Genomic DNA, 27,248 nt, shown 5'->3' with positions numbered 1-27,248 from the left:
GGTCATATATAAACAATTGTCCACTGAATTTTACGAGTGAAACATACATGGGCTTTCACAGCCCAAATGGATGAAGCCCATTAGACCGCTTTCAATCCATTGTTTTTGCGCGGAATGGCCTTCAAAAGCACTGGTCTTTAATTTTGACCCTCAAATTGTTAGTCTTTAATTTTTGTCCTTCGACTAAAAATAGGTTTCGGGTTTGAATTCCCGCGCAGTAAAAAATTAAAAGAAAATTCACAAGATAAAGTTTTCGATTCGCCAAGTAGAATTTTGGATTCAAACTCTACCTTAAGGTGGAGTTTGCGCTTTTTCTTAAGGCAAACTTTGTCCAAACAGACCTAATTTTGGCTAAAAATTTGTCATAAGGCAAATCTCTGCCTTAAGGCCTAATATTTATTCGAAATAAGCCTAATTTTGCTAAAAACGTCTGTGTTGTGAAATTCTTTTTTTTTTAATTAAGTCTGAATTTGAACCCAAAACCTCGGGATATTAAGAAAAATGCAAAAATTAAAGATCAACAATGTGAGGGACAAAAAGTAAAGACCAGTGCCTTTGAAGCCAATCGTGCAAATGTTTTTTTTTTTTTTTTTTTTTTTTTTTGTGTGTGGATTGTCCTTCATTTGGGGTGATCTTTAATTTTTGTCCTTCAAATTAGTGGTTTTAAGTTTTGTTCTTCGCCTAATATTCAAGATAAACAAAATTCGCAAGGCAGAATTTGAATAGGGAGAGACAAAATTTCTACCTCCTGTGTATGTAAATTCTGCTTTAAGGCGCAAAAGTTAAAAGACCAACAAATTTGAGGGCTAAAAGCGAAGGACTATCCTGCAAATGACCCCTTTCAATCACATAAATGATAATCCTATCTGAGTAGCCCATTACAGAAACCTCTTTTAACTGTTCGATAAAATGCCTCAAAGAGACTAAAAATTATCCAAACTTGTGTTCAATCCATGGGTATCTTCAGTTTGCTATTATAGTTTAACCTCAACATTAAAATAATGGCGTTGCAGTATAATTCAACTTGTCCATTTACACAGCTATGTCCAACTACAACTACAGCTATTATTATTCCAACACCTTCTACTGTTAATGTCATTTCTTTCAGATTTCAAAGAAGAATTAATTTGGGTTTTCTTTCTTTTCAAAATTTTCCTAAAAAGATTAGTTTAGTCAAGTTAAGTAAAAATAATTTTTGGGAAGATCCTGATGATGGTAGTCATAGTGAAGATGATTATGAACAAGAAGAAGAAGATATGGAAAATGGAGCAGAAAATGAAGTAAATGCTAATTCTACAAATGGGTTGTCTAGCAGCAATTATGAAGAGGAGTTTGTGAAACGTAAGGTTTTTTTTTTTTTTTTTTTTTTTTTTTTTGTGCTGTTTCCAATTGGGCACTTACTTGTTTAGATGGTTGTTACATATCGTTTCGTATGTTATTGTACTGTATTGTTTTGATTTAATACAATGTTTAGATAGAATGTATAGTTTCATAATGACGGGCATCAACAATCTGAAGAATAAACTTATGATATTACTATAAATAAAAAGTAGGGTAGGAGGTAGAGGTATTAGTAAAAAGGTATTGTAAAGGATTTAATAGGATTATTAAATAGTAATAATAAGTAAGAATAAGATAAGAAAAAAAAAAAAAAAAAAAAGGCAAAGGCCTGATCACACCAAGTCGGTCGTTACGTTAAATGACATTTTAATGGATTGACAATAAGATCCAACAAAATTTAAGTAACAATACGATGCAATACAATAGGTAACAATCATCCAAACAAGGTGTAGAACCGTTCATTTTCTTTGGCAAATTCTTGAAAAGTGATCGTTTATTCGGATTGTCCAAAGACAAGAAGGAAATTACAAACGAGGCAACTGAATCCTAAAGTTGAAAAATGGATAGTTCCAGCAAATGATGTTAATAAGTTATGTTGTATAATTTCTTCCAAATTTGGTTTTGTACCCAGGCCTCAGTTGGCAGAAGCTCTAGGATTGTCATTCTAGGGAAATAGTTTTTCTTTTTCCTTGTATCTGATATATTTTGAATCTCTAGTATCTGTGCTAGTAGTCTGGAAACTGGGGCGGATGTAGTGTATATGTTATAGTTTCATCCGAACCAGTAGCTTTGGTTCAACGCTGTATATGTGTGGGGAAAAAAAAACAAATTTTAAGTACAAATATTTAATTTTGGACCTTATGGTTGTTAACCTACTTCTAGCATTTGTTCTAGTAGTCTCAAAATGTTTCAGATTAAGTTATCTTATATCTTTTGAATCTCTTGTATCTGAAACTAGCATCTTCTTTTGTTTTCAGAGGTCGAACAGCTTTTGAGCCCAGAGGAAAGGGCAATTTTGTATCAAAATCAAACTCCAGAGCTGGATAAGATATCAACTGTAAGTTCCAAGGAGCTTCATTTGCCTCTGTATACTAACATCTTCCCTGATAAGTAAATTAGTATTCTTTTGTGCAAGCCAGGGACTTTCTATCCTTAGGGGTCGTTTGGATCAAATTAAGGCTATCCCAAGACTATAATGCTGGGATTGTTTTTTTGATCGATCCTATATGGGATATAATGCCAAGATTTTGGTATAAAATTCATACCAGTATTAGCTTATACCAATAATCAAACGGTGGATAAATGTGATCCCATATTTAATACCAGGAATAGTATCCTAGTATCCTATTCCCGTTAACCAAATGACCCCTTACTGTCTTAGATACTACCGACTAACTTTAGAGCTGAAGCCACATTATTGAAAAGAGATCTATGGATATGAATATATGATAATTAACTCACACTTTTGCTGGTTTCTGGAAAAATCCTGATACTCTTGGATGTGTGCCTAATCCAGGCAAAATGGAACCCTCTTCACACTTTTGCATTAGCAGGGCAGATACGATTTATGGATAGACTTCTAGAGGAAGGTATCGATATTGATGTTGTTGACAAGGTAAGATTCGTTGTATCCCTAATGTAGATAGTGTTGATTGACGTTTAGTACTTGTTCGTTCGTTGTGTTTTTAAGTAGTCATTGAGTTAATTTCGGTGACAGGAAGGGCAAACAGCTCTTCACCATGCCGTTTTTGGTAAAAAAGAGGCTGTCATTAGTCATCTTCTACGAAAAGGTGCAAACCCTCAAGTCACGGATATGGTGAGACAACACGTATTTGCTTTTCACTTTTTAAACAACTTGCTTAAAGTTTGATTGCATTTAGTCATATTTATATCTTTTTCACTATGTTAACAGGACGGTGTTACCCCGCTTCACTACGCAGTTCAAGTAGGAGCCATGCAAACTGTTAAAATGTTAATCAAATACAAGGTTGATGTGAATGCTACTGATAATGTAAGTGGATGCGCTTTATTCTATTTTCTGACATTTTCACCCCCCTGTTAGCTTAGGTTTAGTAATTCCTTCTTACAGGAGGGCTGGACGCCACTGCACGTGGCCATGCAAAGCAGAAACAGAGACATAGCCAAGATTCTTCTAGTCAATGGAGCAGATAAGTACAGGAAGAATAAGGTAAAATTGTAGGTGCTGGTGCAATCTCTACGGCTTAAGATGTTTGCACTTAAAAATCTTTCAGTACTAAAGTTATTCCAACATCATGATCATAGTATTCAGCAAAGATTGCCCCCACCCCACAAGAAATGCATTTGTACCGATGTGCTTATCAACGATAAAATATCCTGATTACAGCACAATTTTTGTAAACTACTTTGAGAAAAGATGGCAAAAGTTATTCAAAACCTATGTTGCTTGGACTCTTCAATAATACTGACAGGTGCGTGTTGAATCCTTCAAAGTAGTGTACTATTGGAGGATCCCACACAAGTGGGACTATATTTTTGGAGAGTCCGAACAACATAAAATTTCAACCGGTTTGGTCATCAGAATTTTTCACTTTTTCCGGAAAGTTATTTCACTATATTTGGAAATCAACGTTTTGGCCATGAAAATTTTAAATACAACTTGAAGTTATGGTATTTGAAATTTGAAAAACACCTAAAACCTTGTTTTCACTTTTTTCAATTTCAATAAACCAAAAAATTTTCACTTTATTTGGAGTTTGAAGTTGAAGATGGAGTTGTGTTTGGTTTAGTGATAAATATATGTATAAAAGACATGTATCTTGCATTCTTTCCCCTCGATGCTTTTTTTTTTTTCCCTTGCGTATGCATGTGAATATTTAATAACCCTTGATCATTTACGTTTCACAGGATCGAAAGACACCCCTTGATATTAGCCTTTGTTATGGCAAAGATTTCAAGTCTTATGATTTGGCAAAGTTACTGAAGCTCGTTCCTGCTAATAGAGAATTGTAATTGGCTGTTCTCTTGGAACGGTTCTTCCAAATTCTCAAGAAGATCAGAACCTATCTTGACATCAACGTCTCAACACATATTATCAAATTCTTGTGCATTTCTGCTTCCAACAAAGAAGAAACAGTCATTTCTAGCCAAAAAGGAAGTTCATTAAACTTGTCAAGGGGATACAGCGAAGCACGATCTACAAGTCAGATCAACTATCAGACATGCAATCACTGGAACTGTAAAATATTTGCGCAATCGAGTAGTCAAGTCTTGTAACAGATTCGTAAAACATAAATTTCCTTATGGTATACATATCTCAAAACTGATTTTAGCACACTCTAGCATCAAGGAATTGGAAAGTCGTAGATTTCCCAGTTAGGTTTAAGAAAATCGGGCAATTTGCAGGATTGCCCTTCGCTGGGGCTGGTCTATAATTTTTACCCCTCAAAATCCCGTGCAAATTCTGCCTTAAAGGCAGAAATTCTACCTTCATACAGAATTTGCATGGGCAGAAATTCTGCCTGTACAGCCCAAACTTTGCTGGATAGATTTGTCAGAATTAATTTTGCAAAGTCTGCCTTGCAATTTATTTTTTTAAACTGAACTGGAGTTCGAACGCACAACCTTGGAGTGTTAGGCGGGGGGTAAAATTTAAAGACCACCAATTTCAAGGGCAAAAATTAAAGACCACCCCAAATAAAGGGCAATCCGCACAAAAAAATAAAAGAAAATCTCCTGTTTCATAAACGTAAAGCCCAACAGGAATTATCTGCAGCAGTTTGTTCCCATTCACAATGCTAATATGGACGTAACTCATGGTTTACTTGCGACCAACCAACCATATCATAGTTACAAGGCAAGTTAAGTGTTTGCGATAAATAGATTACACAGGTTATAGTAGATACTGCAGAGCCACAATTGTTATCTCATCAAACACGGCCTATAGCATTGAACTGGCTGTGATGTGCTACACATCGTTTGATCAGTGCTTTGAATAAAAGGAGGTTCACTACAAGTACAAAACATCTAAGGCGAAGCATTAGTTGATTATAAAGAAGGGGTCAATCTCCGCTTGCACAACCTTTACAGCCGCAATGGACACATTCTATAACCTTCTCCTCCCTTAGATGCTTTGGAACACGGCAGACACAGGTTGTTTGAAAGTTGTGATCACGCGGTTGCATGCACCTCAAACAGCAGAGCCGTTCATAACCAGGCTGTAATTCAGAGACAAAACAATGAGAATTGACAACAAAGTCATTATATACACAACAGCAGAAAGGGTCACCCCAAGACCCTTGCATCCCCCCACCGACCCCCCCCAAACACTGGAGAAAAGTACTAAACAAAAATCAAAACAGAAACACAATCAGAAAGAAGAGAGATATACATTGGGATATGTTACATGAACAAGAGTTCCCCACAAAATGAAAATGATGTCAGTGCAACAAGAAAAACAAGAAAAGCAAATGTGGCACACAAAAACTGAAGCAGAGAGGCTTACCTTTTTCCATTTTGCAATCAAATTGCGATCCGCATATCCTTGATCCATGCAGAACTCGTATAATTCCTTGGATATCTCTTTCCTCCTGTGATAGAGATCAAAGATATACCGGCTCTTCTGATGAGCAATTTTGAAAATAGGCCACAAAGCCTCACATTTTCTTTTCCCATCATGAGGATCATTCTCAGCTGTAGCAGCAGTCAAAATATCGAAGTTAAGGAGATGAACATCATTTTGGCTACACAGAAAACAACAAACACTAAAATAGATTCATTAATTGAAGTGACAATACCTTCCCTCATTTTTGCTTGTAGTTCACTAAGAGTAGGTTCAATCAACTCCCATCCTTCTGGATATTTGACACGGTTTGTTTTTACTTTAGGCATGACCTTAACTGCACCAAATGCATGTAAATGTAAGACTTGCTGATAAATGACCTGAACTGCAGCAAATGCATGTAACTGTAGAACTTACTGACAAATTTACTATTCATCTCAACTTCTTATTTTATTAACTAGGATTGAGTCAGTCAGAGAAACACAGCACATAATAATTTTGGTAAATGGTAGAAGATGCTCGCATAATTGAGTTCCAAAGCATCGTTTGGCCAACAAAACCAAACTGATATTCTTATGTGATCATGAAACGCTGCTCAATCCATAATCTAGTAAAATTACATGAATAGGCTTTCAGTTTCAGTATTTCATGCATAAAATTCAAGTCCAGTCATGCTGAATTCTGTGTTACAAATTCAAGCAAATTACAATTGAAGGGGAACTTGTTCCAAACGGGAAAGGAGAAACAAGTGATAATTATTGCAGCCGACATGATAGAAGAAATATATGCTGGCTGATATTCGTTTCATTTTTCTTTTGTTTCTTTCCCTTGTTACCAAATACACAAAGCAAAGTCGTTTAACAACTGAGAAAAGAGGCTACAGGGGAGTACATACAAAAAAAATTGTGATCTGCTAGTCATCACTGCTCATAATTAACACGACAATAAGGCAAATTAAAGATAAAAGTTTTGTTTGTTATGACATCCCTAAGGCATAGATGATAATAAGATAAATAAGCATGCCTCATAAAGTATGTAATGTCACTGTACTTTCTGGATTTCTCCGCAAATTAGCACTATTACAAGGTAATAGGTCATAATAAGAAAGTCATCAGTTGCACCATTACCAAAATTAACATGTCATACTAAGAAAGTTGAGTGCAGGGCGAACAACCTAGCAATGATACAAAGATTTACTATCATTTGGCTTATTAGCTGTGCACATGCCCAGTTATAGTTTTTGAGACAATTCACCTCAGAGTATCTGCATGCAAAGTCAACAAAGAAAATGTCGGGTTTTGTAACTAAGACAAATCAAATGCAAATAGGATATTAGGGGTGGGGTCAGTTGGTTTCGTTTGGTTTTCCAGAAGTTCGGTTCCTGAAGTTAATTTGGTTTCAGATTGTTCGATTTTTAAATGTTCGGTTCGGTTCTGTTTTTCAGTTTCCCGGTTTGCATAAGAAAATCAGCAGAAAATAAGGTAGGCGGTTCAGCGAGTTGTGAAGTGAAAAAATGGTGATCTGAAGACTGAGACACAAAATGAAAAGACCATAAAGCAATTCAACGTAGGAATAAGTATTGAATGGATCAGACTATCAGAAAAGTAATAATAGTAACAATAGCAGTCTTAAGGAGGAGACTGGTTCACACTTAATCAAAAAAAAAAAATGGTTTCCTAGTTGCTTTATCTCCGTTTCCACACTTGACTTATTGTTAATGAATCAGACTACGAGAAAGTAATAATAGGTAGTTGGGAATGCAAGGATGACGGATGGCAGCAAGCAGCTATCGGCAATCAGCAGCAGCAAAAGCGAAAATGGTTCTTGGGATTGGAAGAACAAGAACCCTAGTGTAACAGTGTAATACTAATCTAAAAGGCCTCAGCAAATTTAGCTTACTTTAGGCTTAGGTCACCCAAGCTTGGGCTTCAGATCTGAGGCTGGGGAAATTGGGTTTGGCTAATAGAATTTTAAAAATTAAAGACTAACCCTAGAGGAGCCAAGCAGAAGCTCTTTACGCACTTTGGTTAAAAACGAACTGGGAAACAGAATTCTTGAAACTGACAACTAAATTGAAATAACAAAATTTTAACCGTGAACCGACCAAATAAACTGAAAACCAAAGTTTTCAGTTTGGCTGATCGTTTCGGGGTTTTTTCAGGTTTAACCCACCCCATTCATATCAAGGTAAGACTTGAAAATTAGCAGAGCAGCTTGTGATTTACTAGAACTTGGCACGGTATTACGAACTTACAGATCCTTTCTATTTTTCTTCTCTTAATTATTTTTTTATGCCCTGCAAATATAATCTAAAAAGCAACGGATATTTTGAAATTCAGCCTCTTCCTAACCTTCTACCCTAATTCACGACCTCCATAACCAGTGACGGATCCAGGATTTTCACTCAAGGTGTTCGACAAAAACAACAAAAGCTAATTATAAAAAATGATGTTGTCCCTGAAAATCGAACCTAGGATGCTCGAGACAATTTTGAATACCCTGGACCACTTGAGCTAACCATTTGCATTTGTTCAGGGTATTCAAAAGTTAATATATGTACATTGGGTCTATTATACAAGGAGATGGGGATATCGACGAGGATGTTTTACATCGTATTGGTGCAGGGTGGATGAAATGGAGGCTCGCCTCCGGAGTGCTGTGTGACAAAGTGCCACCAAAACTTAAAGGCAAGTTCTACAAAGTGATGGTTAGACCGACTTTATTGTACGGGGCGGAGTGTTGGCTAGTCAAGAACTTTCATGTTCAAAAGATGAAAGTCGGGGAAATGCGAATGCCGCGATGGATGTGTGGGCACACTAGGAAGGATAGCATTAGGAATGAAGATATCCGGGACAAGGTGGGAGTGGCATCGGTGGAGGACAAGATTCGGAAGCGAGGCTGAGATGGTTTGGGCATGTGAAGAGGAGACGCTCCAGTGCGGAGGTGTGAGAGGTTGGCTATGGACGGTTTTAGGAGAGATAAAGGGAGGCCTAAGAAGTATTGGGGAGAGGTGATTAGACAGGATATGGCACAGTTTCAGCTTACTGAGGACATGACCTTAGATAGGAGGTTTTGGAGGACTCAGATTAGGATAGAAGGCTAGGTTGCTTATCCTTTCACCATAGTAGTTGTAGTTTTGCTCATTCGTTTATTGCCATTTGATTTCTGCATTTGATTTCTGCTTATATTTGTTAGGCCTTTGTACTTTGTTTATCTTATTTATCTATGGTAATTAATGCTCCTTTCTATCATGACTTTCTCGCTTTTGTTATTCCTCGTTTTCATATTGTTTTTGATATGCTTGGTCCTATCTGACCTTTTGTCTTGTTTTCCTCTCTTGAGCCGAGGGCCTTTCGAAAACAGTCGCCCTACCTTTCAAGGTGGGAGTTAGGTCTGTGTACACTCTACCCTCCCCAGACCCCACAAGGTGAGATTCTACGAGGCTTGTTGTTGTTGTAAACACAGAAAATCTACCCTATATATACACTGTAATTTTATGTCCTCAGTGAATCCTCTTGCATACTATATATACACTGTAATTTGTCTCTTATGGAAAATTAGGGTTTCCCTCGGTGCTTCAACATAACCATAATCATGTCTTATCTCATAAACCAAATTACCTAAAATTGCGATTAACTTTTTTACTGCGATAAAGCCGGCACTAACTTTTCCTCCTTTACATTACAAGTGCATAATTTATCAAAATCCACAGGCCAAAATCGAAATGCAGAAAAATAGTAGTAAAATGTTACTACTTCCAAATTTCAGAATATTTAAGTTTTAACTTCCTACAAATCTCAAAATTCACCAAACAAACATTGTGACCTAAGTCTGTTCCAACTTCCAAAAAAGGAAACTTCTGATTCACACAAAAATAGCAAAATTCCACACGCAAATTGTTCAAACAAAACAAAAGCAACTTACCGGTGTCGAATAATAACTTCCGATCAAACTTAACGACAGTGACGGGAAACTTCGATTTCTTACAGAGGGGAAAGGAACGTTAAGTTTGGGGAAAGGCTAGCTATAAACATTGCAAATTCAAGTCGGATCTGGAGGGTAACCCGAATCCGGATACTATTTGACCCGTTATCCTTTTATCTTTTGGTCATTGGCCTCTATTTTTGGGCTGGTCTTTTCACTTTTGACCCTTACGGATTATTTGTTACGCGGATTAAATTATTACAGGATTATAATTTCTGGATTAATATATCTTACCTGGGAGGTAGAATAAAATAATACTAAGCTTGATTAGATTAGATGAGATATCCAAGACTAAGATTGGGATAAATTTTAGGGAAAACAACACAAAACATCCCTAAAATGTGAAATATTTACCCGTCCATGGCTCCTCTTAAACTAATTTTGTTTCTTACTCGACCGACTGAAATAGTCCTCCATGATGTCATCTTAGTATATTTTTGTTTCACGATGGTGTCATGGAGGAATGAGGAGTGTCTCACTGATGGACTGAAGCAGTCCTCCACGATGGTCTCATAGACGGTTTTTTGAGAAAAGTGCGTCTTTTGAATAAATGGATATGATACCATCTCAGTATATTTATATACCACGTTGATATCATAATTTTGGGGCATTTCGGGTAAATAGTTTTAGGGGCATGAAAGTAAGAGGGTTATGGACGGGTAATTATGTTGTTTTCAAGGGGCAACGACGTTCTTTCCCCTAAATTTTATACCTTATTTGGTTGAAGTAAATTTATACCCTTCAACGAAACAAGGTATAAAATTTATCCCAAACTTATTCTTGGGATATCCACCTTATTCAGGTATAAAATTTATCCCAAACTTAGTCTTAGGATATTCACCTTATCCTGCATACTAACCGACTCCTTATAACAGATAATTTTTTCACAGGATGTAAGTTTATATTTTTGTATCATAATATCCGTCAAGTTATGTTCCGCATGACTTTTACCCTTAAAGAACTTATGTCCCACTAGACCTAAGCTTGATTGCTAAATCGCACAAATTAAAATCGGTAAAAATTAAAGACCAGTCAATTTGAAGGACAATTCGTGCAATTTCAACTTTCTCTTTTCTTTTGGGGGCTTTCATATAGAGTCACCTTCTCATCGAGGCGAAAGGAACGTTGGGTTTTAGGGAAAGGCTAGTTAATTGCTTTGTTTATAAACACTGCAAATTCAAGTCGGATCTGCAGCTAAATAGATGGTTAACCCAAATCAGGATACTATTTGACCCGTTATCCTTGAAGAAATTGCACGGTTCTCCCTTCAAATGTGCTGGTCTTTCACTTTTGCCCTTCAAATGGGCTGGTTGGTCTTTAACTTTTGCTTTTGAAAATGGATTTATGTCTATCGGGCATAAGTCCTTTTTGGCGCGATGCATAACTTATTGAATATTATGATGCAAAAATATAAATTTATGTCACACGAAAAAGTTATTTGCGTTGACCGGCAAAAATTAAAGACCAACAAACACAAAAATAGGGCCAAAAGTGCAAATAACCCTATTTGCACAACTTCATTTAAGGGGAAAAATTGACGTTGGCAAGCCAGACTGTTTGAGGTAAACTTTTGTAACTTCCACCGTGCATGCCTGATAGACTCCGAAATGGCTAGACTTATAAATTTATCCATTATTATTACTGCTTACATAGTGTTCCCAAAATCAGACGTATAAATATTTATCCGTTATCATATTTTTATTTTATTTCACAAAATTCGATTTATAAGTTTTTATCCATTATCATATTTCCATTTTATTTCACACAACTTTCACTATTCTCTCTGCCTCCTCTCAAAGTCTCAATATTTCTCTCAATTTGCAATCTCTAAAATACTTATCTCTCAATCTGTATTACCGTACTTTGAATCCGTTCTAATGATAGAATAATACTCCATATATATGACCAAGTCAGTCTTACATAGAGCTAAAGCTATGCATTGCAACTGTTAATTTAAATAAATCAACCAAAATGCCTCTGGTGGCTGTGAGACTTGCAAAACCAGTTTAAGTAAACTTACCAACAATTTAGACTAACCAGTATGTTACCCACATTTTACCTGTGAATACCTATATTCCTACGGTTTGAATATGGGTTGAGGCTCAAATTTTACCCATTTATAATATCACCCATACGACCCATAAAAATATGAGCGGATTGGGCAGGTTGACAAAATATGGGCTCATTCTGCAGCACTACACTGGATAAAGGAAAAGGTAATTCCGCAATCTGACTGAAGAATATACCGCATTGGAAGAAACATAACCATGTCGCTTAGTTCACTAGAGCAAATGCATGTTCAAAATTGGATTAGATTTGGAAGCCAACTGTACCTGTAAACTGTAAAGAAACAAGACCTACTCCTCAAAGTAATACAAAGCCGCTGGAATTAAAACCGAAAATACTATGCGACTTACTAGTGTATATTTACAACTCGCTACGCAAATTCAGTCATCATAATCAACATCCCTGAATGGAACAAATGGTATCAGAAGTTCCAGCTACGGTCATCTCCTTAAAGAACCGTAATTCCTAGTTACCTGCAAAGAACATTAGTCATGCACACCATGTTTCAAATTAGAAAACTTTGCTTTGTAAGGTGAGGTAAAATGCACAACTTTTTGAATGCTCAGTGAAGAAGAGACGCTTAAGCGTGTTACTTATCACTTGTCATGTGCAATTTCCCTAATTAATTTGCACCTTTTGTCAACATCAGAATTTCTTGAATATTTATCAATAACTAAATGGGCCCGACATCTGATATTTAAGTTCGGGCAATTTGCAGGATTGCCCTTCGCTGGAGGTGGTCTGTAATTTTTACCCCTCAAAATGGTGGTCTTTAAATTCTGCCTGTGCCCATGCAAATTCTGCCTTAAGGCCCAAATAGGCAGAATTTTGCAACCTCTGCCTCGCGAAAATTCTGCCTTTCGATTTTTTTTACTGAGCTGAGGTTCGAACCCACAACCTCAGGGTGTTAGGCGAGGGGCAACACTTAAAGACCACCAATTTGAAGGGCAAAAATTAAAGACCACCCCAAATGAAGGGCAATCCGCGCAAAAAAAAGTTTAAGTTCCAGCCTCCTGTACCTCAAAAGGAGGAAAACTGCACAAGTTTATGAAATCTTTGATCTCTCATCAATTCTCCCTATAACACAATTTAGATTTTATTTCTTCAAAAATGAGCCACTGGAATCTGATTAGAAACTTCATTTGAAGTAACTGAATGTATTCAGGTAATCATGCCTAATGATGAGATAAACTCAAGCCCCTATATTAGACTACAGAAGCATAATTATAAAGACATAACTATAAGCACACTCAAGAAGAAGCAAACAGCAAAATTCAACTTAAACGGGATAACATTTTCCATGGAGAAGAATATTTTACAAAGTTTTATTTGTCAAAACAGTATAAGCATTGCCTTTTAAAACAGCTAAATTCAATCCATATATACTTTCTGATACATCACTTACCCGAGGTCGAGGTCGAGGTCTAGTTTCTTTCTTTGCCATGTCATCATCATCATCATCATCTTCATCTGCATCCATGAGCATCCTTTGAAGTGAAGATGAGGAGCTATCTGATCTTTTTCCCCTTTTAGCCGCTGTTGCTGAAGCTCTGCCCCTTCCCCTTGGAGCAGCCCTTTTGCGTCCTTTCCCCTGGACTGTCTTATCATCATCCTAGCAATGGGAGACAGCATATAAAGGCGCAATTATGTAGCATACAGCAAAAGGATGTGAGACAAAAAAATTATGATAAATCCAAGAAATACTTTTCACCAACCAGTATTTGCAATTTTGATGCACACTATCCAACAAAAAATCACAGGGGAAAACAGATTCAAACTAAAGTGGTTATCTTTATTATAACGGCACTGGTTGTTCAGTAGTTCAAAGCAACTGGAACTCCTCCTTACTCTAAATGCAAATGTAATCACCACATAACTGGCAGCTGAGAAGCACAGCGGTTAAGTGGGCAAATGTGGACTGAAGAGTGAGTCGGAGTCTCCACGGATCATCAATAGATAGAATAGGCATCTGTTGTCTTCCTTCTTTCTCGAATATAAGTTCTTTTATTCATGTTATTAATTTCTAACTTCAATTCTCAGGCAACGAGAGGAGAGCCAGAACTTTGCAGTTATCAACTTGTGCTAAGGTTTTTCGTTGCCATTTCTAACACTTCCAATCTTTTGCTTTCTATTTTTCAACAGTGTGAGTAATGCTGGCGTTGATGGTATAAAATGCAATGTAATGCTCATATAGGACCGCAATTAAACCGTGTGCAAGTTAAGTCCCTTTACTTGTTTCCAATATTCTTTTTTTTTTTTTTTTTTTTGAATCTTCCCTAACACAGCTTTCTAGACCAGGAAGAGAAGTGATTGGGGCAAGAAATGTATTCAATAAGGAAGATAGGACATACTGAGCTTTCGTCAATAGCATTAGTGTCCTGCTTGGCATCTTCATCACTTGAAGGAGATTCCACATTCTCATCATCTTCGGCAATACTTCGCACTGACGCAGATGCAGCAATTGATGCAGACCTGCAGCAGCAAACTTTATGTAAAGGACTTGTATGACATGGAGTAATTGCAAAAAATGCTAACATTACCTAGAATTGTAGCAAATTCTAAAGCAGATGCAAACTGCTATCAGCTATTTTGACTGTGTAAAATTTTATTTGTAAACATTGACCCTACAAAATGTTGAAGACGGTGCTTCTTTTCTTTCATATGAAGATCCTTTGTTTTATGCAAACATTTAAAAGATGACAACTTAATCAGTCTTTCAAAAAGAGATGACAGCTATTTGACTGCTCTTGATGTGATTTCATATTCAGTAAATAATTCCTACTTTTAGGAAGTGTTAAAACTCCACAACAATTAAGTTATAGAGTAAGAAATGAAAATAGATCAAACTTCTAAGTAATTACAAGTTTCTAAAGAAGCAAAATCGAAAAAAGCAGAATTGTTATCCATATATCGTAAATTATTGATGAAAGTTTAAGTTTATATAGGAATTAAAAAAAATGAATGAAAAAAAAAAAAACAATAAAACATGAAAATGCTAAACTATCAAAACTTTCGTAAGAAGTAACCGTAACTGCTTATTTGCACTGATCAAAGCAAAAATATTATTATTGATTCGCTTATTTAATAAAAGCAGCAAAGAATTTTATCTGCTTCTGCAACTCAAAGAGCGTGAAGCATCTTTATGATGGGTATTCTTTTGTCGTACTATTAGGCAGCTTTTGTGTGACCAATGGCACCCCTATTTGCCCAAGGCGAGTGTATTCAGATTCGATCCTGCTTTCTAATTCTTAGTAAGGTACATGTAGTTTTTAGATCAGAAATATAATGAAACTTCTATCAATGCTTGATGCTTACAACAGCAACTAGCCACATAGGAACCCTTTTGATGCCAAAGACAGCAAGAGACAAGCACAACAAAGAAAAAACCTCTGCATGTGGAATATTTGTAAAGAAGACTGGATGCAGTACGTTAAACTGGAGCATCACTACTAGGAACCCAGGACAAACCTCTGTGACTGACGGAATCCCAGAGATGCATCAAGGGTTGTCTGCTTCAAGCTATTGGAAGCCCTTCCTCTGCCTCTACCTCTACCCCTTCCCCTTGAAGAGGTCTTGCCAACTTCAGAAGTATCACGAGAGGATCTAAAAGATTGAGATGACTCTTTCCTTCCTTTTCCGGCAGTAGACTTTGAGGCGGAGGGCATAGTGGCATCCTCATCATCACTAAATGAAACTGCTGATCCTACTCCAGTACTTTTGCCTCTAATATCCTGAGAACCAGTACAATATCCTTAAACATTATGGATCAGATGCCTTTGGATTATACGTCTATTGGACAAAAAAAAAATGGACACCGACTCTATAAGATCATCCTCAGCTAAAAAATACAAGGAATACCTCCAAAGACTGTCCACTAAAGGAGAAAGGTTGATCATCTTTATTTCGTGCAGCTCTTTGTTTGACACGTTCCTACAAAAGCCATATAATAATATAATGCTTCAGACCATTACATACCGGTAATGATATTGTGCAACTCACAAGCCCAAAAGAAGCTCACAATGATCAGTACAATCAAGAAAAATAGATGTCAATATGTAAAATTATGCAAAATAGTGAATCGCAATCATAGAATGTTTGGAAGAACTTTTCCACCCGTCTATTCCAAGCAAAAAGCAGTACAGCTCTATTCATCATCCCAAGACTGACGAATTCCATCTTTGGCTAATTTTTAACAAGCAATACATGTACTATTTAAGTTGACTGGACGTGACCAAGCACATGCAAATTGTTCATGTCATTATGAACTGTGTAGTGAACAATCATGAATGGATCTTAAGGGCCAGACTTGAAGGCCATCTTTAACTGTGTTAACCTAGATTGCAATGTCTCCCTTTTTTTTTTCCGATCAAGTAAAGTATTTCATTAATAATAACAAGGCCGAGATGGCCATATACAAGATATATACCCAAAAAGGGAGAAACCTACAAAATATGGTTCTCTCCAAAAGATACCCAATCCTCTATACAACTAGGAACTACATGGGTGCATCAAAAGAAAATAGGGAAACGAAGGCTACTCCTCTATTGAGAAAAGCTCATCCCCACCCCTTCAAAAGCTCTCCTATTTCTCTCTCCCCAAATGACCCACATTAAGGCAAAAAGGGTAACATTCCAAGCCTTTTGGCTTCTTCTCCAAGCTCCAGTCTTCCAACTGAACATCAACTCCTTCACGGATCTCGACATCACCCATGAAACGCCGAACCATCTAAAGATATCCCACCATAGCCTTGTTGCTAGATTGCAATGCAACAAAATGTGATTTACGTCCTCACCTGTCTCCTTACCTATGTTACTCGGACTCTTCAGAAATATAGACGGATGCGTATTGGATCCTCCAAAAGTAGTGTATTTTTGGAGGATCCGACACAAGTGCGGCAACATTTTTAGAGAGTCCAAGCAACTTAGCTCCTTACAAAGAAAACACCAACTGATGCAGACAACCTTCCGTTTCCTAAGATTCTCTGCCGTTAAAATCATCACCCCACTAGCAGATAACCAAGTGAAGAAGCACACCTTCCTCAGCACCCTAGGAATCCACACCGAATCAAAAGGAAAACTGTCTTCCATCCTAACCAACAACTTTTCGTAGAAAGACTTGACAGAAAACAATTTGTTGCTCCCCACCTCCCAGCACATAGCATGGGGTCTATCAACTGGCCCGCATCGCTTATGAAGTACGTCTAGCAATCTCTGAAACTTATTCACCTCCCAATCCTGGAAATCCCTCTTGAACCTCAAATCCCAAAAAGTCCCATCCCCTTGTGCTCCCCTAACTTGTTGAACGGTCATCTCCCTTTGACAAGAGACTCTATACAACATCGAGAATTCATCTTTTAGCACTAAACCTCCACACCACTTATGCCCCCAAAAATCTAACTCTACTCCCATCCCCAACCTTAAAAGTAATGTTATCGATAAAAGCACCCCACCCCTTCATTATATTCTAAGATACTGAATGGGTGCCCAACCTATCTTTCCCCAATTGAAACTGTGAACCAAGAATAAAGGGAAGAAAATTGAGAAGGTACAGGCTCTTCTTTAAGGGAATCTTGATATGTAGACGACTTAATAGAGTCCCAAGTATCAGTTCCCACCATGCAACCAAGGGTGTGCCTAGTGCTCAGTGAAGTGGGTACAATCCTTGGAGACCAGGGTTCACATCCCAACAATGACAAAAAAGACTAGGTGATTTCTTCTTATCTGCCTCAACCTTGTGGGTAGAGTTACCCATATTTGTACTGGTGGAAGGTATCAGGTGGAGTAGTCGAGGTGCATGCAAGTTGGCCTGTACACCACCGTTAAAAGAAGAAGTATTTGTCCCCGCCACTACAAAAGCAGCACATATTATCTCAAGGTAAAAGAGATAAGATTCTTACCTCTAAGCACTCTCCAACTTTTAAAATTATATCATCTTCTTCAAACTTCACGTCATCTGAATCACGAGCTATTTTGTTCTGTTAAGAAATCCTTCAGACTTAGTAACGCACAATTAAAGTAACAAATCTGTAGGAGTAGAAGAAAATGGAACGTAGCAACATCCCTGATTATAGCGACTACCACATAACAAATTGAAATACTCACTCGAGTTTCCTCAAGGTTGTATTTTATACAAGAATGAAAAGCCATTTTGTCATCCTTGTTTACAAAATTGTGCAGCGCAACATCCAGATCGCTGACTGGAAGTACCTCCATTTTCTGTAGCAAAAAGTCATTATTAGATAGCTCCACAATATTGATAACAAATGAGGACTTTGATGTGCTGTTCTCAGCATCAAAATGCTGTGCACTTGTGCTTGTTCTTATCAAATCTTCTGTTTATACACTGATTGCGAGAGTTGAATTGTTTTACTGTTACATACATGCTTTTCTTTAACTGCTAATTGGATATATTATGTGGTAAACAAGGAAAACCACATTTAATAGACTAGAACTGGGTGAACAGGGGGTGGGGTGGACAAAGAGAGAAAATTTCATGATAATTGATAAAAATGCCCAATTGGAAACTTCGCCGTGCTGCCAAGAGAACATTCTCTTTTACTTTAAGGAAACTGGTTTCCAAAGAAAACTCTTGTGAACTCAAAATATAAAAGCATTATATGCTTCTGTTTTGGATATAAGACAATGAAAAACCCAAATGCTGAACTATTAAAAAGGTGATTAGGGACATCCGAATGAGAAGTTTTCAAACTTCGACTTGATACCCACCAAATTGCTCTCAGCAACTAAAGCTTCAATGTTTTGCTGATTCAATTCTTCAGGGCGAAGCCGCTCAGAATCGTCAAATTTAGCTACAAGAAATAAAGAAATGTTCATAAAGGTGGTAATGAAAACTACGGTAGATCACGATATCATTAAACAAAAAAGAATCAAATGTAGAAGCTTGGACAAGAAGAATCAGGGTATCCAAAATGATAGATGAATTATCTTTTAGCATTACAAGTACCGCATCTGCATTACAGATGGTCAAATAATTTAGAAAGCCCAGAAGGGCAGCCCGGTGCACTAAGCTCCCGCTATGCGCGGGGTCCGGAGAAGGGCCGGATCACAAGGGTCTATTGTACGCAGCCTTACCTTGCATTTCTGCAAGAGGCTGTTTCCACGGCTCGAACCCGTGACCTCCTGGTCACATGGCAGCAACTTTACTAGTTAAATTTAGAAAGCCCAAAATGGTAAAAATATCTTGAGCAACTATAAGATAATCTATACCAATCTCCTAAGATGAATTGTAAAATTTCCTCTGGATAAAATGAATGTTCCATTTCAACTCGGAATAAGCACTGATACAAAATTGGAAGTGTAAATGGTCCTGTTCAACATGGAATAACCACTGATACGAAAAGTTGAAAATGTCTATTATTTAATATCAAGCAAGGGGGGACTTTCGAGCCGCAAGATACTGTTTGTTCTCTAAAAATCTAGGGAAAAAGAAGTTGAATTTAGAAGCTTATAACGGTTTTGTGAAGAATTTCAACATCCAACCCGAAACCTTAATGCAATGGATGGAGTAGTCCAAGACCTTTTACACCCCATTAAATTCCCTTACATACCCAGTGTGACATTATATGATTCAACAGTATATAGATGGTATAAGTTTCCTTCATGACAAATTGGAGATTATCTTATGACAGTCTAAGATGGATAACTGAAGATTCGTTTCAGTAGAGCTAATGTTGATAGGGCATCAAAGCCCAGATGTGCAGAGTCTCCATGACATGAATGAATTAAATTTGGTCAAGTTATGAGCAATATTTAGATTGCGCCGTAAAAATGATCATACGGTCACTTAGGCAGAACTAAACCATTAAATTGTGAAACACAAAATACAGTCATCAATGAAAAGCCATGGAAAGGGCGAGACTACTGACCCAAACTTGCATGGGGAGAAAATGTAAATAGATTCGTCACTCCCAAGAAAACAGTAAATTACCTTCCTTGCCAACCCTTTTTGAAGATTTTGAGAATATGAGAATATCCTGTGGATTGGCAACCTATAAATTTGAAAATGTCATGAACAGTCTTGAATGCATCTCTCTAGAGAAAAGACAGGATTCGCAAAAAGCGATTAGAACCCTGATCTAGGAATAAGTATAAGAAGTACCTTTCCCACATATTTTTGTCCAAACCTTTGAGGATTTATAGTCATAAACCCAGAGTAGTCTACCTGTCAGATTAGTCATCCAAAAAGGAACATGAATTTGGCACTAAAATAAAAGAAGGGAGAGGGGCAACAAATAAAAAGTGAAACACGTCACATGAGAAACCCACCTTTACTCGAACTAAGGGTAGCTTTACAGCAGATCCATTATTAGCCTTTTGACTAGATCTTTCTATCAGCTTTCTGACCTATCGCAATCAGAAGTGGTTAAAATGCAATCATGGTCATAAACTTCTCAATAAAAAGAACAGAAGATAACAAGCGTACAAAAGGTTTTTCATATAATATCCTGGACAAAGACAACGGATTGAAGGAGGAATATACATACTACTTTATCCAAATGTTCAAGAATCGAACTCTGATCGTTAGGATCAATATCAGGTTCATCCTTCAGCACAACCTGTACCATGCATCATAACAAAAAAGGAATTTGAAATAAATCCTTTGTGTAGGGATGTAGTTACAAAATGAAGCTACCTCAGTATAGAGGATCTGGTGGATAAAAGAAGCTACCTCAGTATATTCAAAAGGACGCACTGAGTTCAGAGGTATCTTTGTTGGACGATATTGATTTCCCTAGGTAAAGTAGAAACTATTACTCAAATATAAAAGCATGGCCAACACAGAAAAAAAGAGTTAAAGATGGAACTCATGAAGTACAACCTTAATTTCTAATAGGAGTACATGTTTTTGCTTTGATTCACCCTCAATAAGTGATGTCGCAACAGAAGAACCTGGCTGAGTAATGTGAAAACCCATACCTGGAACCTCCTGTAAAAAAGATAAGCTTCAATTGGACCATACTTCACAGGAAGCGGAAGTAATATAAAGAGCGAGTACAGAAATTGAGAAGCTTCAGAATTACTAGCACCTGAGGATCCACCAAACATTCATGTTCGTGACCCCATACAATAAAATCCAGAAACCGAGGCAGGAAATGCTCATTTATTGCATTTTTTGGATTTGCCTTTACTCTGGAAAATGTGGCGAGAAAACAGAAGAACATTATTGCTCAAACAAAATTGTCAATCGTTCTACTAAAACTTGGCACAGATCTTCAGCAGGTAAAGAAAAGAGATTTTCAATTATTATCATCAGTATCTTAACTAACCTGTTTTGGTGAAGTACCAAAATGTTGAACCAGTCTGACACTTGACACCCTTCCTGAGCCTCAGGTCGCATCCATTGAACGGCATGTGGTGTCTTCAAGTAACAAAAGAAACACAATTAGAATCTATTCTTATTAAAGAGGCCAGACAGATCTGAAAAGGAACTAGAAACAATACTTGAAACATTCTATTCAACCGTTCATCTCTGATATTCCCAAGACCATAAAGAGCTATTGTTGTTAAACCCTGCAAAGCATGTAGTTAGAACTAAAATCATGCTTCAAACTCAGCAACCTCTTATTGAATATATGCACAAGCGGACCTTCCTCATAAGAATAGGGTAGAGAGCAATCTCCCCAACACCAGAACCACCAAGATCCATTTTACCAAAATAGTTAACAAGATTGCATGCGGAAAGGATATCAACGGCAGATAGGTTGTCCTGTAACATAAGTGGACCAGATCAGCACGTACGAAAGAAGATAGTAACTCAATTTTTTTTATAAAGTTTTTTGGCCAATTGATCCATAAGAATAATTTTAAAATGCTAGTCCAATCAGTAACGTTGGTGTCCACCTCCGCATTAGCTTTATCTTGAAACAGCACAATAAGAGTTGTTTTAGTTCATTACCACAAAGATGCAGACAAGTACAATCTCCAAATAATCAATAGTAAATCTTCCCTGCAAAATCAGATATCCATCCTCCCTTTTTTACTCCATCCCAAAACAATGTTGAATTTCCTAAACAAGGATCGTCAGTAAATATTCTACATAGTACAAAGTCATGCCCACTTTGACGCTTTTCCATGCACCTATTTTCACTTCTCCGTATCCAATTAAAGTTTTTCTTTTAAGCCTTAACAATGTTCATAATGACATTCAATTAAGAATTAGAAAAATGGAGAAACATGGTCAGTGAGGATTCATATAATCTCCAACTTGTTTGGGACTGAAGCGTAGTTGTTGTTGTAGAATCAATACGAGAGGTGTGTTATTGCAAGGATCCAAACCACCTCCTAAGGGTCAGAACCCAATTTCTAATAAGAGAAAAAATGTGAAGTCTAAAGCACCCATATGAAAATTAGAGACAGAAAAGAATAAGGTTCGCAACTCAAAATGATGAATCTCTTTTACATGTAAGCTACTTGTTAGTAACTTTCAAGAACCCGAGTTATTTCCATTGTAACATTTCAACAAATTCATTTCCTGCAACAGGAGTAACTGAGGCCCATAGATGTTGTCCATCTTAAATACATGAAAAGATAGGATTCTTAGACAAAAATAAACAAAATCCATTTCTGTAGTTATTGTCTCTAGTTGTTTTGTGTACATTCTTATTCGTTTTTGCACAAAATTAGCATCTCGCTTTTCAGCAATACATGGTTTCCCCTGCAAAGGAGGATGAATAGCTACAAGCCATCTTTCGAGCAAGGTTGATTTGGCTATCTCATAATTAATTTTTAAAACAACCACATTGCACACCAACAGGCAAAGGTATGATCACAAATAGTCCTGCTGGTCAATGAATAAAAAAAGTAAAGAAACATTCACAGAGTCCATACCACACCAGCTGGATCGTCATGATTGCCATGAATGCTGAAAACAGGCAACCCCACATTAAAGTGAGGATCTTCATAATTTACATGACCAAATCTGAATAAGACCCACAAAAGATTAAAAATGAAGAAGAAGAGAAATTTACTTATGCTAACAAAGAAGTAAATGTGAAGGAACTTAAAGGGAAACATTAAATGTAAATCACATTTTCAGATGAACTTTGCAGGAAAATCCTCTGATAGAACATAGAAAAGGAGAAGCAGAGGTTAAAGAAGAAGACGAGAAGAATTTCAGATAAACTAACTTTGCAGCAGAATCCTCTGGTAGAACGTAGAAAAGGAGGATGAAGAAGAAGAAAGCATATAAGGACTTTTCATACTTATCAAAAGGAAACGAAAATGAACAAAAAGAGGCAAAGCATGACAATTAGAGGAAGAATAGAGATTACAAGTTAGCAGAGTTCAGATAAATGGTTATTACAGGTTAGCAAAGTTCACTGTCTGGTCACTAACAACTTGGAATTGCACTGGTCGATCATTGAGACAATAACGGCGAAGAATCTCAATGGCTTTCACCAGTGTTGACCTGGATGGCTTATTCTCGTGAAATAGATCACCACCGAGAAGCACAAAGTCCACCTAGAGCAAAAGTAAAGTCAATATAAGTGATACGAATACATGTATACAGAATAACTGAAATGAAATTTGCATTTAGAGATCTTCTTAACTATATTTCAATGTAGACATTAACACTAATCTATGTCCAACAGAACATAATCCACTGGCAAGACGCGGGCTATTTTTTAGAAAACCATTTTCCTAAATTCATGCCTTAGTTATCTAAAATTAAGGAAAACATTCTAAAATTAAGGAAAACATTCTCCTATTAGAAAAGACAGTACAACAGAACATGCAATAGTATTTAGGTCTTTCAAAAGGACAAGTCATTTTATACTACTTCCTCCAACCACCATTGCTTGGCTCATACTGCTACTTAAAACAATCCTCAGCGACAGATCACAGTCGCTTGTTGCCCACAACTGTCACTACTCGCGGCCAATTTTAGCCACCACCCAATCACTTATTACAATGTGCCACCATCTTATCTCCGCCACCTATCATTGCAATCAGAAACAACCAATACGATCTCGCCTGCCCTCGAAAAAGCACAAAGTGCAGTTCACTCATGGCCACCAAAATACTTTGAACATAACAGGGGGAACAATACAGTTAAGGATGGAATTGAAAAGCATTAGTGATCCTAAATTTCCCTATATCAGTTTGATCGATACGTTACATTTCTAGAGCATGGGAAAGATGAAGAAACAAAATGGTGAAAACACTCGCCATTCAAAGTTACCCTATCGGTCTGACTTGCATGCTTTTGTGTTTCTCCGCAACAGCAATTCACGGGAAGAAACGGTCAAGTATTTACTAGATTCCAACAAAATCTTATAATTAGTTTTCACTCCTTTATGGTAAACAGACCACAGATAATTTGCACAAATAAAGAAAAAAATGACTGGGGAGTGGAATGTTAATTCCACCAACAAATACAAGCGAAATTGTCAAACCGAGTGACGAAGAGAAATCTGTTTGCCTGCTTTTTCTCCGCGATTGAACATATCTCTTCAAATGCCTGAAATGAATCATGCCTACGTACTTCATCCTTCTCCATATAGCCCAAATGACAATCTGTAGCAACCAGGATCCTAATGGTGTCACTCGCCTCATCCCTGAAAAAAATTTCCATTTTGTTGCAAATTAAAATTCAGATACTAAAATACTCAAGTAAATTCCTACAAACTCAAAGGAAAACAAAATCCAAAATATCATATACTCAGAAATCAGGCATTTTTAAAACAAACTGATCAATTAAACTCGAAATTACTTTTAGAAAATGCTTAATTTCATAGATTGCAATTAACAGAACATACTAAAAATTGCTATAAACTACTTAACACGCATTATATTATTTTTCCTTCCATTTTTGTCCATAAATTCACACTGCATATACTAAAAAACTTAAGTAAATTCCTATAAATTCAAACGGAAACAAAATCTAAAATATCATAAACACAGAAAACCAGGCACTAGTAAAACAATTGATCAATTCAACTCGAAAATGCTTAATTTCATATACTACAATTAACATAACATACTAAAAAATGTTGTAAACTACTTAACATGCATTATATTATTTTTCCTTCCAATTTTTTCATTCACATTAATATACTTAAGCTAGCGTTTGGCCATAGATTTTGGATCAGATTTTGAAATTTATCTACAAATATCTGTTTGGCCATAAAATTTGATCAGATTGAGAAAAAATATTTTCAAGTTCCTAATTTCACTTCCACTCACAAATTCAAAAAATTTCCAAGTAAAATGCATGTCCAAACACAGCTTTAAGTTCCAAAAATCAGAACCTCATAAACTCAAATTTTCAAGTTTCAACTTCAAAATCTATGGCCAAACGGAGCCTAAAAAACTCAAGTAAATTTCTACAAAATCCAAAATATCATAAACTGAGAAACCAGACGCTTGTAAAACAAACTGATCAATTTAACTCGAAATCACTTCTAGAAAATGCATAATTTCATATACTACAATTAACTGAACATACTACAAATTGCTACAAACTACTTAACGCGCATTATATTATTTTTCCTTCCAATTTTTTCAGTAAATTAACATTGCATATACTAAAAAATGCTTAACGTTTCAGTATATATCAGAAACCAGGCATTTGTAAAACAACTGATCAATTCAAAATGCTTAATTTCATAGATTTCAATTAACATAATATATTAAAAATTCCAATAAACTACTTAACACGCATTATATTATTTTTCCTTCCAATTTTTTTCACATTGTTACTACAAATTCAAAGCCAAACAAATTGATCAATTCAACTCAAAATCACTTATAAAAATGCTTAATTTCATATACTACAATTAACATAACATACTAAAAATTGCTACAACCTACTTAACATACTTTATATTATTTTTCCTTCCAAATTTTACTTAACACACTTTATACTATATGCTTAATTTCATACTACAATTAACAGAACATACTAAAAAAATTGATATAAACTATTTAAAACTTAATTTTGCTTTTTTTTTTTTTTACCTTGAAGAATCGTCCACTTGATCGAAGATTAACTCTTATATTCAACTCGAAATTACTTTAAGAAATGCTTAATTTCGTATACTGCAATTAACAGAACATACTAGAAATCACTTAAAATGATTAATTTTATACATTGCAATTAACAGAACATACTAAAAACGGTTACAAACTACTTAACAGTTAACACACATTATGTTAATTTTTCCTTCATTTATTTTGCTTTGTTTTTTTACCTTGAAGAATCGTCCATTTGCTTGAAGATTAACTGTTAACCTGCAGTAAAAAAAGGAAATTATAGAAGAAACCCTGGCTATACGTAAAAGGAAATGTAAAACATGTATTAGTAGCAAATTTACTTTGATGTATTTAAGTAAGAATTAGAGAGTTCAGGTTTGAGAAAGAGTTGCTCTTTGTCGAAGAATAGCAGAAAGGTCAAGTTTATATATTGTTTTTTCAAAAGCTAAATGCAATTTATAATTAAAAACGTAATTAGTGAGCAATTTACAACTAAAAATGTAATTAGTAAATTACTTCTTTAAAAAGTATTTTTTTGTTAAAAGTAGTTTGTATTTGATCAATTAATTTAAAAAGTACTTTTAAGTAGCAATTAGTGTTTGGCTAAGCTTTTTAAAAAGTGCTTCTAAGTGTATTTTTTTCAAAAGTATTTTTCAAAAAAATGCTTTTGGGCAAAAGCTATTTTTTTAGATTATGAAAAAACTGCTTCTGCTACTTCCCAAAAGCACTTATTTTCTCCAAAAAGCTTGGCTAAAACACCTTATTTTTAAAAAAATAAGCATTTATTGAAAAAATAAATACTTTTGGAAGAAAAATAAGCTTGGCCAAACAGGCTATTAGTTGCACCTGAGAAAAATGTTAAATATCACACACGATAAATGTTGTATTGTTTTTTTTTCTTTTTTCTTTTTGTTTTTAGAAAAATGCTACTATTTTTTATTTATTTTTTGAAAACTTTATAAATTTTTTGGTTTATATGGTAAATCAAGTTGAAAAATCATATCCTTAAAATGAAAGTAATATCAATAGAAAATTATTCCATAATAGTGAATCCACTTGCAAATTAAAACAAAATTTAAAGTATTATGGTAAAGTTAGCTGGAAACTCGTAACCTTGAGATAGCAATAACACAAGAACAACATAGAGACAAAAAACAAATTAAAAACTTTTAGGTGATAATAAACCTAATTTATCAAAAAACTTATAAAGTTTAAAAAGAAAATTCATCCTGTCAACCAATCTGATCCTTGAAATTCGCTTATGACATGAATTTAGTTTTATTTATTTTGTTCTAATTAATTTTTTAGGTTTTTTTTTTATG

General features: G+C 35.9%; 3 protein-coding genes across 7 annotated transcripts; 1 reads left to right on the top strand and 2 right to left on the bottom strand.

The window, feature by feature from the left end:
* Nucleotides 1-824: 824 nt before the first annotated feature.
* LOC132629884 (ankyrin repeat domain-containing protein EMB506, chloroplastic) lies at nucleotides 825-4,654 on the top strand. Its single transcript, XM_060345290.1, has 7 exons — nucleotides 825-1,341; nucleotides 2,319-2,398; nucleotides 2,858-2,956; nucleotides 3,059-3,157; nucleotides 3,254-3,352; nucleotides 3,431-3,529; nucleotides 4,228-4,654. The coding sequence occupies exons 1-7, from the start codon at nucleotides 1,002-1,004 to the stop codon at nucleotides 4,330-4,332; spliced, it is 921 nt and encodes a 306-aa protein (XP_060201273.1). The 5' UTR covers nucleotides 825-1,001; the 3' UTR covers nucleotides 4,333-4,654.
* A 469-nt stretch (nucleotides 4,655-5,123) lies between these two features.
* On the bottom strand, nucleotides 5,124-9,993 carry LOC132629885 (protein BUD31 homolog 2). Of its 2 annotated transcripts, XM_060345293.1 has the most exons (5): nucleotides 9,806-9,993; nucleotides 7,056-7,145; nucleotides 6,117-6,218; nucleotides 5,825-6,012; nucleotides 5,124-5,537 (listed from the first exon to the last, which is right to left on the bottom strand). In XM_060345293.1, exons 3-5 carry the CDS (start codon nucleotides 6,208-6,210, stop codon nucleotides 5,382-5,384), a joined length of 438 nt encoding a protein of 145 aa, XP_060201276.1. In that variant the 5' UTR covers nucleotides 6,211-6,218; nucleotides 7,056-7,145; nucleotides 9,806-9,993; the 3' UTR covers nucleotides 5,124-5,381. The 2 variants fall into 2 exon arrangements, with proteins under 2 accessions (XP_060201276.1, XP_060201275.1); XM_060345292.1 differs by lacking the exon at nucleotides 7,056-7,145 and having other exon boundaries at nucleotides 9,806-9,991.
* Nucleotides 9,994-11,804: 1,811 nt separating this feature from the next.
* LOC132629882 (double-strand break repair protein MRE11) lies at nucleotides 11,805-26,370 on the bottom strand. 4 transcript variants are annotated; one of them, XR_009578447.1, is made up of 24 exons: nucleotides 26,268-26,370; nucleotides 26,145-26,184; nucleotides 24,374-24,509; nucleotides 23,255-23,412; nucleotides 22,780-22,870; nucleotides 21,539-21,658; nucleotides 21,394-21,462; nucleotides 21,219-21,310; nucleotides 20,979-21,081; nucleotides 20,771-20,878; nucleotides 20,621-20,683; nucleotides 20,436-20,507; nucleotides 20,218-20,295; nucleotides 20,051-20,113; nucleotides 19,880-19,940; nucleotides 18,658-18,740; nucleotides 18,034-18,147; nucleotides 17,829-17,906; nucleotides 15,791-15,862; nucleotides 15,401-15,663; nucleotides 14,284-14,404; nucleotides 13,338-13,544; nucleotides 12,283-12,405; nucleotides 11,805-12,147 (listed from the first exon to the last, which is right to left on the bottom strand). XR_009578447.1 is itself a non-coding variant. In XM_060345288.1 (23 exons), the coding sequence occupies exons 2-23, from the start codon at nucleotides 26,159-26,161 to the stop codon at nucleotides 12,373-12,375; spliced, it is 2,202 nt and encodes a 733-aa protein (XP_060201271.1). In that variant the 5' UTR covers nucleotides 26,162-26,184; nucleotides 26,268-26,370; the 3' UTR covers nucleotides 12,149-12,372. The 4 variants fall into 4 exon arrangements, 2 of the variants coding, with proteins under 2 accessions (XP_060201271.1, XP_060201272.1); XR_009578446.1 differs by lacking the exon at nucleotides 11,805-12,147 and adding an exon at nucleotides 12,149-12,205; XM_060345288.1 differs by lacking the exon at nucleotides 11,805-12,147 and having other exon boundaries at nucleotides 12,149-12,405.
* Nucleotides 26,371-27,248: the final 878 nt, after the last annotated feature.

This window comes from Lycium barbarum, chromosome 3 (genome assembly GCF_019175385.1).
Source record: "Lycium barbarum isolate Lr01 chromosome 3, ASM1917538v2, whole genome shotgun sequence".
Taxonomy (NCBI): Eukaryota; Viridiplantae; Streptophyta; class Magnoliopsida; order Solanales; family Solanaceae; genus Lycium; species Lycium barbarum.
The sequence above is the reverse complement of the archived record's forward strand: the minus strand, read 5'-3'. Positions and strand labels throughout refer to the sequence as shown.